This window comes from Notechis scutatus, chromosome 2 (genome assembly GCF_049901735.1).
Source record: "Notechis scutatus isolate UNSWTSFEM ecotype Mainland chromosome 2, rNotScu1.2, whole genome shotgun sequence".
In the NCBI taxonomy this organism is placed as follows: Eukaryota; Metazoa; Chordata; class Lepidosauria; order Squamata; family Elapidae; genus Notechis; species Notechis scutatus.
In genome coordinates, this window is record NC_142010.1 from 138,994,329 (window position 1) to 139,010,799 (window position 16,471).

General features: G+C 42.9%; 2 protein-coding genes across 5 annotated transcripts; both read left to right on the plus strand.

Moving 5' to 3' along the window:
- Positions 1-208: 208 nt before the first annotated feature.
- On the plus strand, positions 209-7,865 carry MYG1 (MYG1 exonuclease). Its single transcript, XM_026677314.2, has 7 exons — positions 209-578; positions 1,926-2,038; positions 2,680-2,839; positions 3,226-3,375; positions 5,210-5,332; positions 6,098-6,279; positions 7,213-7,865. The coding sequence occupies exons 1-7, from the start codon at positions 279-281 to the stop codon at positions 7,385-7,387; spliced, it is 1,203 nt and encodes a 400-aa protein (XP_026533099.2). The 5' UTR covers positions 209-278; the 3' UTR covers positions 7,388-7,865.
- A 4,557-nt stretch (positions 7,866-12,422) lies between these two features.
- LOC148132277 (leucine-rich repeat-containing protein 3-like) lies at positions 12,423-16,098 on the plus strand. Of its 4 annotated transcripts, none has more exons than XM_087956370.1 (2): positions 12,423-12,491; positions 15,274-16,098. In XM_087956370.1, the coding sequence occupies exon 2, from the start codon at positions 15,332-15,334 to the stop codon at positions 16,091-16,093; it is 762 nt and encodes a 253-aa protein (XP_087812496.1). In that variant the 5' UTR covers positions 12,423-12,491; positions 15,274-15,331; the 3' UTR covers positions 16,094-16,098. The 4 variants fall into 4 exon arrangements, with proteins under 4 accessions (XP_087812496.1, XP_087812498.1, XP_087812497.1 ...); XM_087956372.1 differs by having other exon boundaries at positions 12,425-12,491; positions 15,270-16,098; XM_087956371.1 differs by having other exon boundaries at positions 12,486-12,572.
- The last annotated feature ends 373 nt before the right edge of the window (positions 16,099-16,471 follow it).

A 16,471-nucleotide genomic window follows, 5' to 3' on the forward strand; every position in this document is an offset into this window, starting at 1 on the left:
TCTCTTGAAAAATAGTTTTTTTTTTTAAAAAGGAACACGTTACTGTACTTTTATTCCGCAGTTTTTCACACAAGGGAACGAAATTTTACCGCCCTGTTCCCTCGCAAGTGCGTACCCGCGCAATCGCAAAACCGGGTCCTTAAAAATAGTCTGATTTTCCTTTGCAAGAAATTGGAAGAGATTGTCGGATGCCTGCACTGATTGCACAACTTTTGATACGGAACGTCTGCAGGATTTCTTCTTCTTTCCCCGTGAAAGCATATTGTCTCGCGAGGAAAATGTTTGGGGAGAAGAAATCCACGCGCCCCAACTCGCAGGAATACGGTAGAAGCGCCGCCGTCACACACCCTGGCGGCGGAAATCAGGCTCCGGGGTTGGGGGGAGAAGGGGGGGGCTGGTTGCAAACAACCGCGGCTATGCGCATGCTCCGTCTCTTCGCTTGGGCTCCTCGTGTGACTCGGAGCTTCATGCCGGGCCCCAAGCGCGCGCGCCCGAGCCGCATCGGCACCCACGGGGGCACCTTTCACTGCGACGAGGCTCTCGCGTGCTTCCTCTTGAAGCTGCTTCCCTCTTACCAGGTAGGCAGTCCCGCTGCCGAGGAACAAAGCAACCCCAGCAAGCCAGTGCAATCTCTCCAGAACAGCTTTTCTTTCCTGCGTCCGATGTGCTGGACTACAGTTCCTATGGTGCCCAGTCGGCCTTTAGACCTTGAGGATAACCGATCTTTTGCATATATTTTGAGATTCCGGTCTGTGATCAGCCGGCGTGGCCAATAAGGCATTGTGGGCATTGTAGTCCAAACATACGGAGGGCATGTGCTGTCTTCTTCTGACATGATGTGGGATTAAATTAAGCCTTTCTTTTCCTTTGGGGTGTGCAGAGATTGTGCTTTTTCAGATCCCATCAGGCAAGCACAACTTGCTGGCTTTCCTGTCTTTTGGAGAGGCATCACATACACACATAGCATCTTTCCGGTTATTTTCAGTAATTGCGTGGCTGCGGGTGTAAAAGTAGTCAGGTCTTGTGAACTTCAACTTCAGCACAGCTGGATGGGGAATCCTGAGAGTTAAAAGTCCACAAATCGCCAAGATTAGACAACCCCTGTGTTAAAGTTACTCTGCCTCCCCCACCCGGATCCTGGTATAAGTGGAATCCTCCTGCATCTTCAGATTTACAAACAGAAAACAATTACTTTTAAGAAGCTGCAAATGGTTGCAGTCTTGCTACATTATAAATCATTGGCATATAAATCATCCTGCATCTGCAGTTATAACTATGATCCAATTGCCCCAGATTTCTGAGATTTCATTAAATATCCACATTTTAAGAAACAGAAGCTGTTATGATTTTTAAAAAGGCAAGTTTTTACTGCTGCTTTCTTTCATATCAATTTTTATGTTAGAATCTGAGTGAGTATAACACGTGCCCCAACACATACATAATATTTCAGTATCTTTCATACCCACAATAAAAGATAATCTGGGATAAAGTGTTACTGGGGTTTTTCTTTTGGGCGATCTCATCTAATAATGGGTTCTGTGTATTCAGGAAACTTTTATGTCTCCTCAGTTTAACAAGGATCATAACCCAAAATTCTTTTTAATAAAACACTTTAATCCCAGCTTGCTCCTTCTGGAATTTTTGAAGCATAAAACGGAAAAAATATATCTTAATTTATAATAATTTTTTGTCAGCACTTGAATCTGCAACCTCTCGGAATTGAGGAGAATTCTTTATCCTGTAGATACGTACTACCCAGTGAAGCAAACTGTCTGACTAAAAGAAATCTGAAGTTAAATAAAAAGAGCTATCCTCTCACTTGTTGCAGAAGCCAGAACAGAATAGGGTCAGAAGCTACAAGATTAGTAGTCATGCATTTTGTTTCACTGCTTGTGTTGTTGTCACATTGCTCGCTGTGGCTTTAGGATGCAGAGATTATCCGGACTCGGGATCCCCAGTTGCTGTCCTCATGTGATGTTGTGGTGGACGTTGGGGGTGAATATGATCCACAGAAGCATCGCTATGACCATCACCAGAGGTACTAAGGAATTCCTTAAACTTTTCCTCTCTAGGCCACCATCTTAACCTGGTCAGTAAGTCTCACCATCCAGCAGGTGAGGAAGGCAAGAGAAGTTTGAAAGATAACCAGCCCAGATTTAATAACTTCCAGATATCTCAGATTAGAATGCTACCATTGCTAGCCAGCTGTGGCCATTAAGGAGTCTCCTTAGGAAAACTGTTTTTTTGAACAAGTGAGAAATTATGTGCAACCTCTTTTTTTTCTTTCACTCCCTGCCCTACTTCTTCCTGAGGTAAAGAACTTGTTCCAGATGCATTTCCATTATTCATCTTTATTTTTAGCATTTTAAATAACAATTTAAAGTGCTTTTTCAAAGCATCCTTTGACTCGGGGGTGTAATACTTTTAATATAGTCTTTGCTTTTGGCCTTACAATCTAAAAATGACAGAGAAAGGAAAGGAGGAAAAGCATTAAGAAACATTCTGGGCAAGGTTTCCTTGTTGTAGGTAGAGTTTTGAAATATATATTTTAAAAGTCTGTTCTACCAGTCTATGAAGAAGAGAAATTTGGAAAGCCAGCTCTTTCTCAAGGTGGCATGATTTTGTCTCTCTTGCTGCGATCCCAGTCTCTTCTGACCCCCCTCCCCTTTGTTCCCACAGGTCATTTAACGAGTCAATGCACAGCCTAAAACCTGATAAACCGTGGCAGACCAAGCTGAGCAGTGCAGGGCTGGTGTATGTACACTTTGGCTCCCAGATTTTAGCCAACAAGTTGGGCCTAAAGGAGGAAGATCCTGTTGTGCACCTGCTTTATGACAAGGTATCTAGGCCCATATTTAGGATCGGGATATGTGAAAGGAAATGTCTGGCATGAGTATGAGAAATAATGGAGACCTTTTCCGCAGCCGAAGCAGCTTTCTCCAACTTAGTAACTTCTAGATGTGTCAGACTATAGTTCCTGTAATGCCCAAGGCAGCATGCCCAGTGGGAAGGTATTATGGGAATTGTAGTTCAGCAGGATCTGAAGGCCCTGTAAAAACATCGAGTTTTACTTACTTAATCCACAACTTCGTTAGTGGATTCAGTATGTGCAATTTACAGGGAGAATGTAAAGAGTGCTATTGATGGTCTCTTTTACCAAACATACCGAACATTATTCCTCACTGAACTGACCCTATTCTCGTTCCCATCCTCCTCCCTTTTTAGTTGTATGAGAACTTTGTAGAGGAGATAGATGCAATCGACAATGGCATCTCCCAGTGGGATGAAGAGCCACGCTACGCCATGAGCACCAACGTGAGCTCCAGGGTGGGGTACCTGAATCCTCGCTGGAACGACAAGGACCAAGACACTGAGGTAGGATTCAGAAGACCAAGATTTGCTTGGCAAACCTTGAGCCAGCTCGGATAAGAATAAAAACAGATACAAAGGAAAATTGTGGTGGATCTAAAACAAAAACATAGCAGCACTGAAAACACCGGGAGGAGTCTGGTAGCATTTTTTCAGACTAGCAGATTGTCAACTCATAACATATTTCTATGGTCTTTTTAAGAGTTGCCAACTGAAAGGGAGGGGGGGGAAGGGGTTTGCAAGAACAGTGCGGCAGCTTGGAAATCGAAAACGCATTCCATAAATAGTTTTTCAAGGATAGTAACTAGGTGATTGAAGTTTCTGCCACGTAAATATTTAACTGGAGAGCATGATTGATGACCCTTGGTTATGGATGTGTCCCATTGGAGAATATGAATTACGATACACCCCAGGGGTGTGGGGGGAAACCAGGGTCAAGGGTGACAATGAATGATGTGTCTCAGAGTTGGATACACCCAGGCAGTGCTGGACATGTTAACTCCCAATAAATCCTTTTGAAGTTTTGGAAGTTTGGCTCGAGACTCATGATTTAATTGGGGGTAACCACCAGAATCCTAACATAGATTATATTAAAAAGGCTAAACTCTCATGAATGATGGCTAGTTTCATCCAACGTATGCCTTTTAATAAAATTTGTTAGGCTGAAAGAGTGTCACCAGCCTCCTCCTGGTCTGTGGCTAGTGTAGACTCATGCGATGAAAGCACGTTAAGAAAGAAGAGAGAGAGAACCTGCTGCTTATATTGCTGTCTTTTGACCCCGATCTCCACCCCCAAAGCGGTCTTAAATCTTTTTTTCATTTCTTTATGGGGCAGTGGTCTACCCACAGAGGGTCCCAGTCAGTAGTGGGATTCAAATTTTTTTACTACCAGTTCTGTGGGCGTAGTTTGGTGGGCATGGCAGGGGAAGAATTCTGTAAAATCTCCAGTCAGAGGTGGGTGTTTGCCGGTTCTCTGAACTACTCAAAATTTCCGCTACCGGCTCTCCAGAACTGGTCAGAACCTGCTGAATACCCACCTCTGGTCCCAGTGAAGAAGACTGGTGCCAGTTCTTCTGGAGCTTACACAGATGGGGGTTGCATGGCTGTTTTTGCCGACCCATAACCAACTAGGGGGCAATGATTCATTTTTCTAGAGAGCCCAGCTACAGATGTTCCACGACTTGCAACAGTTCGTTTAGTGACCTTTCAAAGTTACTGAAAAAAAGTGACTTAATGACCATTTTTCACACTTAACGACCGTCGCAGCATCCCTTGGTCAAAATTCAGATGCTCAGCAAATGACTCGTATTTATGACCGTTGCTGTGTCCCCGGGATCCCCTTCTGACAAGCAAAATGTCAGGTTTCCAAGTGATGAAACCCATTTAAAAAGCAATAAATAACATGGCTACCTATATGTCAGTTTCGGGCTCGACACAAAGTCAGTGGGGAAGCCAGATTCACTTTGCAGCCACGTTACTAACTTAACAACTGCAGGGATTCACTTAACAGCTGTGGCAAGAAATGTCGTAAAGTGGGACAATAAGAAATGACTCACTTAGCAACAGAAATGTTGGTCTCAGTTGTGGTCATAAGTTGAGGACTACCTGTATTTGGGGAATTCTGACTTGGTACCTCTTTGTGTAAGCCGCTCACAGAGGTCTCTGCTGGTAAGAGGAAAGAGACAGCCAGATAATGGCTTGTCTGAGAAATGCAGAGAGAGAGAATGTGGCTAGCGGTGTCCCCTCCTATAATCACATAGTACAGATTGCATGGCTCCAAGTTTTTAAAAAAACGCCCTTGGATTAAGAACGTAATTGCCAAATCCATCCTTCTTTTCCAGGCTGGGTTCCAGAAGGCCATGACGCTGGTGGGCCACGAATTCTTAGACCGTCTTGACTACTATTACCGCAGTTGGCACCCTGCACGCAGCCTTGTGGAGGATGCCATCCGACAGCGTTTTGAGGTACCCCTCGTGTTCACAAGTTCCTAAGACGGAGACAACTTTACAAACATAGTTGTCAAGATACCCCTTTTTTGGGCTAAGCATTCATTTTTCCAAAGGTGGAAAAGGAAAAGCTTTCTGGGGATGGACCAGGGTTGCTGTATCCTCACAGTTGGAAGGATAAAGATGATAAAGATGCAAAGAAGCAGCAAGTGGCTGTCATTCAGAGTTGAACGACAGCCACTTGCTGCTTCTTTGCAGTCCAGTTCTAGAACCATTAGAACTCAGTATGCTTCTCCGTGATTCCCTGTATGTCATTATGAGCAGGGATCCCCAACCTTTTCGACGCCGCGGCCCGGTTCCGGCATCAGCTGGGCGCCGCGGCCCGGTACCGGCGTCAACTGGGCGCCGCCATCTTTTTATGACGAAAAAGCGCTTCCGGTGAGCTTTCTACCCGGAAAAGCTCACCGGAAGCGCTTTTTTACCAAAAAAAAGATGGCGGCGCCCAGCAACCAGCGCCCGGTAAGGCTTGTTCCGCGACCCGGTACCGGTCCGCGGACCGGCGGTTGGGGACCCCTGATTATGAGGACTAGAATCTTAGAGGAAATGAACTGAAACTTCTGTCAGTCTGATTATGCTAAATTCATTTTTGGACTAGAATCTACAATAAACCACCTCATGATTAGCACTAATGTCACAATAAGTGCCTCTAGCGCTTTGTACACCTCAGCCGTTGGGCTGGTAAAACCAGTACTTCTGAATGGTGTGCCTCTCTTTCTATGGCAGGTGGATCCTAGTGGTGAAATTCTGGTCCTGGCACAAGGAGGCTGTCCGTGGAAAGAGCATCTTTTGCAGCTGGAACAAAGGATGGATGTGAAGAAGCCCCTGAAATTCGTCCTGTACACAGATTTGAGTGGCCAGTGGCGGGTACAATGTGTTCCTGTAGGGCTCAGAACCTTTCAGAACCGGTGAGCGTGGCTTCTCGACACCTTTTTGACTTACCCTGAAAGAAAGATTAATATTTTTTTTCCCAATACCATGGAAAAGTTGCCTCAGATCCATTAGCAAATGGTACGGATCAGTTTTTTGTCTGTTTTTCCCATGAGTAGATGATGGCTATCCTCTTAGGTTCAGCACCTTCCTTTGAAAGAGGGGAGGAGAGAGAGGGAGAGGGGGAGAGAGAGAGAAAAACAGAAAGAGAAAGAGAGCGAGCACAGTAGTAGTAAGTAGAAAACGTAATTCCACACTCTTGGGAAGCTCCAGATCTTGGGTTACTGCTTAAACTAAATTAAATCCAGTTATTCAAAATTAAGAGTAAAATCGGTTAAAACCAAGTTGAAGGTATGCACACACCCCAAAAATAGGAATAACAATGACTTGTTCTGGAAATAGAATAAAATAAACATATTTTTAAGTGTTTCCAGGATAAAGTTTTCTTGACGTCGGTATTGTATCTTAGCAGAGGCCTCATCCAATGTTCTCTGTGGCCTTTTCCTCAAGATCTTTGGGTGCCCAGCAGTCCTTTGCTTTCTGTTAGGCAGGCTGGATTCTCTGGAAAGTGAATTCCAGAAAATTTGAAGGAGCCCATTGTAGACCGTCCCTCAGGGTTTGTCAGTAAACCGGAGAGGAAACATGACTAGATGGAGCTACACCTGCTTTATTGTAAGGCTACATTAACAGAACCTTGCAGGTCTGAAAGTGCTAATTTCCCACTCTCCACATCCTTCCTTAGTTACTTTCTTTGGCTGGTAAACAATTGTGGGCTCCAGCCTCTTACGTCTGGTGGTTTTCTAGGCAGGAGCTCCTCTCCTCTTTTCTCAAAGTTATACCTGAATTCCACAGCAAGGTTGTGTCTCCTTGCTCACCTTCTGGTTTTGCTTCCTTCCCCATCCTCCCCATAGATTGCCATTGCTGGAGGAATGGAGGGGTTTGCGTGAAGAAGATCTCTCCCAGCTCAGCGGGATCCCAGATTGCATCTTTGTACATTCCAGTGGCTTCATTGGAGGAAACAGGACTAAGGAAGGTGCGCTGGAAATGGCTCGAAAGACATTGGCTCAACAAGCTGAACCCAACTGAGGGAATCCGATGCCATCTGTCAAACCGTCCCATTTGGCACAGACACGAAATTTGTTTTCCTGGGAAGTGACTTATTTTGTAGGGTTGCTGTAACCTTTTAAAACGAAATCGAACCAGCCAGTCAAAACCATTCATTTTTGGAAATTCGGTTTAGCAATTGTTGGGGAGAAAATGTTGCATTAGAAGGAAATCTTCCAAGTGCTCCATTGATGTTGTCTTCAGGAGTGGTCAAAATAAGGGTTGATCTGCTGTTTTGGGATTTCCTTGCTTCTGGGAGATTTTGTTGGATCTGAGTTGGGTAGAGAAGTCTTTGAGTTTGAAAGAAAACGCACCCAAAGAAACATCTGACACGATTGAGGGTGAAGAGTGGTTGGGCATGTGGCTTATTCAGATTACATTGAGAAAGCTATATGAAGAATGTGGATTATGTGGGCTTCATGTATATGTTTTATGAATAAAATAAGGTTCTGTCCCCAAACTGTTTACATTTTCTGACCTGAAATACATTGGAAAAATTGCATCAATTATGTAGCATTTTTTCACTTAGTGCTTTCCACAGTCAATTTAGATTTTAGTAGAGGTGATTTGTATCAAGGATCAGCTATTTTTTTCTAGGCGTGACGATTATGGCCACCAGCAAGAAACGATGCTGAAATTATGAGAACAATTACATACTAATAACAAAATCGCTTAACATTTCAATCAGTATTCCATCTTCCCTTTGTAGAAATGGAGGCAAATTAGTTTAATCACATTTATATGGACCAGGGGCAGCTTTTTCTATGACAAGCATATTTTGAGTTTGGAAGAGGGTGTTCACCATCTATTAACTGGAGGGCTGCACTGACTTTACAAGTACACTCAAGGTCATGTCCCCAAGGTGAGCAAAGGCTGGGATTCAAAGTCCTAATTTGGGAGGGACATGGTGTCAGGATTCCAGTAGTTACCCCAATTAAATCATGAGTCTCGAGCCAAACTCTCAGACACATAATTTACTGTCAACCTTGACCCTGGTTTTCCCCCACCCGCTGGGTGTATCATAATTTATATTCTCCAATGAGGCACATCCATAGTCAAGAGTCATCAATCATGTTCTCCAGTTAAATTTTTGCACGGCAGAAACTTCAGTCATCTAATTACAATCTTTGAAAAACTATGCATGGAATGCACTTTCGATTTCCAAGCTGCCACACTGCTCTTTCAAACCCCTTTCCCCCTTCCCTTTCTGTTGGCAACTATAAAACGGCAATAGAAATATTTTATGATTGACACCTGGGGCTTTTAAAAGCTGAAATGGATTCCTTCCCCCTCTTAAGTTTAAGGCCTACTTTTTGTTGTTTGAGATCCTTCCTTAAGGAAAAGCAAAAAAAATTAGGCCGTGCCCACTTAGGTATTTCAGGAGGCCACAAAAGGAATGATAGTGGACCATGATTTGGTACCCTCTGCTTTAGAGCAATTTAGCTAGGAATTATGGGGGATGTAGTTTTCCATACATCTGCCAAGTGCCAGATTGGAGAGGACAACAACTGGACCTTTGGCTTCAGTCCTTTATTTCAAATTAATTAGCACCAGGTTTCCTTTTAGATTTCATCCTACCTTATTTCTAGGCTATTAGGACTTTCTATAAACAGGCAGCATTTTAAATGGGATTTGCTTTCAAGTGTTTTGGAACAGCAAAATAATGTTTTACAATACAATAAAGTCAGTCTGGTGTAATGGTTAAACTGCACCAAAGTTGATTTTAAAAGCAACAGGTAAAGCTAGGCAGAATCACATCTGATACCTGTACAACTAGCACAGGGGGGCCCCAAGGCTGTGTGCTATCTCTACTTCTCTTTTCCCTATATACCAATGACTGCATCTCAAACGATCCATCTGTTAAAATACTGAAGTTTGCAGATGAAACAACAGTGATTGGTCTCATTCGAGACGACGAATCCGCATACAGACAGGAGGTTGTACAACTTGCCTCGTGGTGTAACCGGAACAATCTGGAACTGAACACACTCAAAACCATAGAAATGATGGTAGACTTTAGGAGAAACCCTCCCATACTACCACCTCTTACAATACTAGACAACACAGTATCAATTAGAATTAGAATAACTTTATTGTCATTGTACAAGTACAATGAAACTGTGGATGCACCCCAGCAACTGTTCACAATACAATAAAACCAAAGCACTTAAAAATAAAGATAAGAAAGATAGAGTACCGACGTCTCCATTTGCAATTTGAGAGTACAATATCTACAAATATACACAAAATATATATCCAACACTGACTGTAACGCTTAGCCAAGTACAATACATGGAGATGGATTGTACTGTAATATGTTATTATACATCTGAATGGGGTATTGAGATTTCACATCTTTTCACATCTTAATGAGGTAGTGACTTCGTGTTTATATACGGTTCAGATGGCCAAGGGAAAGAAACTTTGTTAGTCTAGTCGTGTGGGATTTTATTGACCTAAAACGCCGTCCAGACGGCAGCAGGTCAAAAAGATAATTGCCAGGGTGTGAGGGGTCTTCTATAATGGCCTTGATTCTGCTTTGGCAGCGGGACCTGGCTAAGTCTTCCAGGGAGGGCAGAGGGCAACCAATGATCTTTTGAGCTGTGTTGATCACCCTCTGTACAGTTTTTCTGTCCTCAGCTGTGGAGCCTGCGTACCACACACCCAGACAGTATGTCAGAGTGCTCTCCACAGAGGCTTTATAGAAAGCCAGCAACAGCTTCTTATCCAGATTGTTCTTCCTGATAACCCACAGGAAGTGCAGCCATTGCTGAGCCTTCTTCTCTATGGCCTTGGTGTTAGGGGACCAGGAGATATCAGCTGAAATATGGATGCCAAGGAATCTGATCGTAGGGACAGTTTCCACTCGTTCTCTGTTGATGATGAGTGGGGCGTGGTCCTGTCCATGTCTCCTGAAGTCCATAATCAGTTCTTTGGTTTTATGGACATTCAATGACAGATTGTTCTGTGAACACCAGATAGACAGGTTCTCTACTTCTGCCCTATATGCCGACTCATCCTCTCCGGAGATGAGACCAATCACAGTCGTGTCGTCCGCAAACTTTATGATGGTATTTGTTGCGTGACTTGGTGAGCAGTCAAAGGTGTACAAGGCATATAGCAGGGGGCTCAAGACACAACTCTGGGGGGAACCAGTACTGAGTGTAATAGTGGAAGAAAGGTAGGGGCCAAATTTCAAATTTCTAGGTTCTACTATATCACATGACCTAAAATGGACACCTAACATCAAAAACGTCGTCAGAAAAGCACAACAAAGAATGTGCTTTCTGCCCCAACTCAGAAAGCTCAAACTGACCAAGGAGCTGCTGATCCAGTTCTACAGAGGAATTACTGAGTCTATCATCTGCACCTCTATAACTGTCTGGTTTGGTTCTGCAACCCAACAGGATAGACACAGACTTCAGAGGATAATTAGGACTGCAGAAAAAACAATTACTACCCACCTGCCTTCAATTGAGGACCTGTATACTGCACAAGTCAAAAAGAGGGCTGTGAAAATATTTGCAAACCCCTCACATCCCGGACATAAACTGTTTCAACTCCTTCCCTCAAAACGACCCTATAGAGCACTGCACACCAGAACTAGACACCAGGACAGTTTTTTCCTGAACGCCATCACTCTGCTAAACAAATAATTCCCTCAATACTGTCCAACTATTTACAAAGCCTGCACTACTATTACTATTAATCTTCCCATCATTCCTATCACCCATCCCACTTGTGACTGTATGACTGTAATTTTGTCACTTGTATCCTTAGGATTTATATTGACTGTTTCCTAGTATGATTCGATTGCTTATTGTACCCTATGACTATTATTAAGTGTTGTAGCTTATGATTCTTGACTCTTGATGAATGTATCTTTTCTTTTATGTATACTGAGAACATTTGCACCAAGACAAAATCCTTGTGTGTCCAATCACACTTGGCCAATAAAGAAGTCTATCTATCTATCTATCTATCTAAAAGGCAGATTTGCTACATCGGAATTTCTTAAAACCGAGGTAGTTACTGGAGTGGGAGGAAGGAACTCAATTTACTACTCTTTCACAGGTGATCTCAGTAACATGTTGCGCTTGTTCATGGCCACTTATTTAGCGATACTCTAAACTTGAAATGGATTTCAAGTAACAAAAAAGAATTCAAACAACCAACATAAGCAGCCATTATCTTTTTAATTTTTGAAAGCCACTTTCAAAAAAACAAATGTAAAAGTACTGTAATTTAAAATGTTCATGCTACAAGCAGTAAGTGCTAAAACTGTTTATTATGGAAGATGTTCACATTTGAGTCCCATTATAAAAAAAGATCTCGTCTTTCCTGGATGGAAATGGCATTTTCTGCTGACAATCCTTCTAAAAGGGCCTCATCCATCAGACCAACCTAATTAATGGTTGGCATGTTCTCCTACCTTAACAAGCTGGGGTGCACACCGAAAAATAGTTTCTAAACATCAAAATGGATTTTTTATTTTTTTATTTTGGTGCCTTTGAGTCAACGTGGACTGGCATCTGCCTGGACAAGACCCTGCAGTTTTCTTGGGAGGGGTTTCTCATAAATTTTTCCTAGCTAACGCAGGACCAGAATTCTCTCTCCTGGTTTTCAGTCTTGTGCCTTAACCATCATAACAAACTGGCTCTCTGTAAAACAGGTTGAACCTAATTTATTCAGGAAAGGAAGTCTACTCCCCAAAAAAATCTACCCAAAAAAACAGCAGAAAATGCTGGTTCTTTCTACAAAATGTAAAGTGGGCTGCCAATCATTGTTTAAAAGTCCTAACTGTTAGGGTGTCCAATCCTGGGATGAGGTGGAAAGATGCCACTGCTTCATCAGCTTTTGCGTTCGTGTATTACAAACACAAACAATCTCCCTGCCACACCACCTGCAGTCTGGCAGGGGCACTCTCCCTCCTCCTCCTCCTACTCACAAAGTCATGTGTCTGAAGCTCTTTAGCTGATGGACAGCAGGCAGGGAGCTACAGTAGTCAGAGGAAGGACATTCTGAGAGAAGTTGAACTGTGGGGTTTGTGGTTCCTGCATCCCTTGAAGCCAAGCAGAAGCTGCAGGTAAGGCTGGGAGACTCCCTTGTCTTCAGGCTCCATTAGTTGTGGGACAGAGAGACTGATTCAAGCACCTTGTTCACGCAGGTAAGTGTGGCATGGTGGTTTAGGTGATAGGAGTACCAACTATTAATTTGGGCTACTTCACCCAAGAGTCTTTAATGCGGTCTTGATGCAGGCAAGCAGCAGATGATCTTTTCTGCATCACATCAAGACCTGGATTAGCCACTGCCATTTTTGCTTCACGATTCATCAGAATTAAAATTTACAGGAGGTAAAAGTTGGGAGTTATGTTACAGTGGGCAGTGTAACATGATCCAGTCCACAGCTAAATAAATAAAGCAATACGCAAAGCCCCACCCTAATGTTTACACACCCTTGTTAGAAACATGGAGGCCAGATGAATTTTTGACAATTGTAATACTGTACAGTCCTGGATTAGGTAGTTTAGCTAGCATCTTCCTATTGCTGGTCATAAATGACCACAATTGCACATGCATATACTATATTCCTAAACTTCTTGTCCACTATTAGTGCACATCTAACAGTGTTAAAATTGGGTGAACTCAATGAGAGACAAGCATAGCATAAAAGCACAACACATACTGTAGATTTGGGAGTGGGAGGGAAACCTCCCTCATCAAGTTTTCCCACCAAATAGGAGTTAGCCAGAGATGATATACCTGACATCTAAGATGACGTCTCTTAAGAAAAGTTTTGTTTGGTTCTGCCTTATTTAAGAAATGTTATGGAAATCTTTTTTAAAAAAATCTCTTCAATTGACTGTCTTCCAATTACTGTGCTGCTTCAACCTTCATGTATTTCGGTAAAACAGCTGAAAGACAAAAATGGCTGAGCAATGGGCGTGGCGTTATCTGATCAATTTTGGCTAACCAAAAATGTGTTGGGTGTGGATTGATCATATAATCACATGCAGAGAGAAAAGCATCAGTGTTATCTGTTCCCAGCAAAGGCAGAGCAAAATGTTGGTTGAATAATTTAAATCTGACAATACAGATGCACTGATTATGGAGCAAACTATTTAAAAATATATATTGTTCTAAATAAGCAAAAGGAAGACTGAGAGACAAGGGGCTTATGAACTTTGGTTCTGTGACGGTGATTTGAGTGTAGCAGCTCAAAAGCGGAGTATTTCCTGGCAGGCACAGTCATATGATGCTGCTATTAAAGGCACAAGAACAGGTACTTAAATTTGGCAAGTATATAAGCATGGTTAGGAAATAAAAATCAAAAGATATTAGTATTGTACTGTAAATGTATGAGCATCTTTTTGTAATCTGAAAGAAAATAACATCCGAAACAAATTGACCAGGACAATTAACCTGCTTCTTTATCAGTGTCTTTCATTTTTAATATTTCTTGACCTATATTTATTATTAATCTGATATTTTGATTTCTACCATTATTACCATAGCTTTTTTAAGTCCTGCCTTTTATATCTTCATCTGATTTCCTCTCCCCTAATCACTGAGTTACAAGTTTCACTGGTAGTTCAGGTTCAATTATGATTTTATATATAGAACCTATATTTCCAATGCCAAGTATACTGTACATCTTTTCTTTTCCTTTCCATTGCTGAATTTGAGGAGAGAAATAGCTGGAGGCATATGAGATCTCAAAAGCAAGTACCTCAGCCAATATGCCCAAATTATTAAAAATGAAAGAGAATTTTGAAAAATATTTATTTTGACAATCGCATTCACTTACCTGGAAGTGAACACTTTGGAATTAAATCAGGCTTACTTTGGGGTAGATATCTATAGGACTCGCCAAGATCTGCCACTAAAAATCAGACCTACATTTTGTTGAAAAAAGAATGAAAAATATCCAACATGGAAAACTTGCTTGCAACCAAAAACTTAATTGATTAGTATATATCTAGCAATAGCACTTAGACTTACATACCGCTTCACAGTGCTTGACAGCCCTCTCTAAGCAGTTTACAGAGTCAGCCTATTGCTCCCAACAATCTGGGTCCTCATTTTACCCACCTTGGAAGGAGGGAAGGCTGAGTCAACCTAGTATATATCTATGGCCATTTTCCTGCCCTCACATCAGGGGCTTTCTTATCTTCCATTTCTAAAACATTGGCTATGTTTGGTTTAAGGAAAATAAATTTATAAGCTGTAACAATTTGCATCAGGCCAAAACAGGAGCCACTGCTTATGGAGAGGAAATGCTAGGTTAAATAAAGGTAGTCCTCAAATTATGACCACAATTGAGCCCAAAATTTAAGTTGTTCAGTGAGACATTTGTTTAAATGAGTTTTGCCCCATTTTATGACCTTTCTTGCCACAGTTGTTCAGTGAATCACTGCAGTTGTTAAATTAGTAATCTGGTCGTTAAAGGAACCTGGCTTCCCCATTGACTTTGCTTGTCAGAAGGTCACAAAAGCGGAGCACATGAGCTTGGGACCCAGCAACGGTCATAAATATGAACTAGCTGCCAAGCTTCTGAATTTCGATCCCATGATCATGAGGACGCTGCAAAGGGCGTAACTGTGAAAAATGGTCATAAGTCACATTTTTCAATGCCGTTGTAACTTTGAACGGTCACTAAATGAACTTCTGTGAGTCGAGGACTACCTGTATAACTCATATTAGACCAATAAATAAATAAATAAATAGCACGTGCCCATGTATTAATAAAGCTTTATGGCTTAAGGTCATATGGTCACAGCTCCTGTCAAAATAAGCCCATTCAGTGTATCGGAAGGACCTTTATCGGCCTCATTTACCTTCTTCCCATCTCTTTGCTTTTCAGTCAGAGCTCTGGGCCTGCAAACCAGGCTCTCGCTGCTGCCTGTGAAGAACTCAGCAGAAATAATGTCGGTGTGGTCCATCTTCTTGTTCCTGCTCCACAGCTTGCATGGCCATCAGTCCTGCCCTCGGAGGTGCGACTGCCCACCAGGAAACGGTGTGGTGTGGTGCAGTTGGAGAAATCTGATGGTCATCCCTTTCGACATTCCTCACGACACTCGCGTCCTGTACCTAGACTCTAACTGGATCGTCCACATATCCAGCGGGGCCTTCCACGGCCTGAAACTCCTCCATGAACTTCACTTGGCGGACAATCTCATCGAGAGCATTTCTCCAGCAGCCTTCCATGGCTTAGGGAATGCCCTGAGGCTCCTGGACCTTTCGGGGAACAAACTGCAAAAAATAGACGCTGCTCCTTTTGTCATGCTGACCTGGGTTAAGCTAGAACTCTACAACAACCCTTGGCATTGTGACTGCTCCCTGCAGGAGCTGATGAAGGCTCTTTCCTTAGGAGCCATGAAGGCCGAAGACATTGTGTGCACCACTGCAACTTGGAAGGACTACGTTGGGAAGACTTTGTCCCATCTGGTCAGTACCGGAGTCAACTTCTGTGTCACTCAGCAGAAGAACACTGATTTTGCAATGCTGCTCACGATGTTTGTCTGGTTTGGTGTTGTCATCACTTACGTCATCTATTATATCCGGCGCAACCAAGCCGAATCCCGGCGTCACTTGGAATACCTCAAATCCCTACCGGTTCCCAGCAGCTCATTGCAACCCGAGGAGAAGGAGGCGGATGAAGACAATACGCTCAGCACAATCCTCTGATGGACTAGACCAGGGGTGTCCAACCTTGGCAACTTTAAGACTTGTGGACTTCAACTCCCAGAATTCCTCAGCCAGCTTTGCTGGCTGAGGAATTCTGGGAGTTGAAGTCCACAAGTCTTAAAGTTGCCAAGGTTGGACACCCCTGGACTAGACTCACACATGTGCTGGGGCTGCACAGCAGAACTGCTTTGGAAGCTGGTTTAATCTGATGAAAAGTTTGTCCCTCTAAAGAAACCTAGCTTTAAACCTAGCGACCAACAACAACAAAGAAATTGCTGCTTAAGACAAAGAACCAATGCTGCTGTCCAACTGTAATGGTTATACAGGGAAGACCTTGGGAGACTGGGCCCAGAGACGCTGCCTTAGAAACCAGTCGGA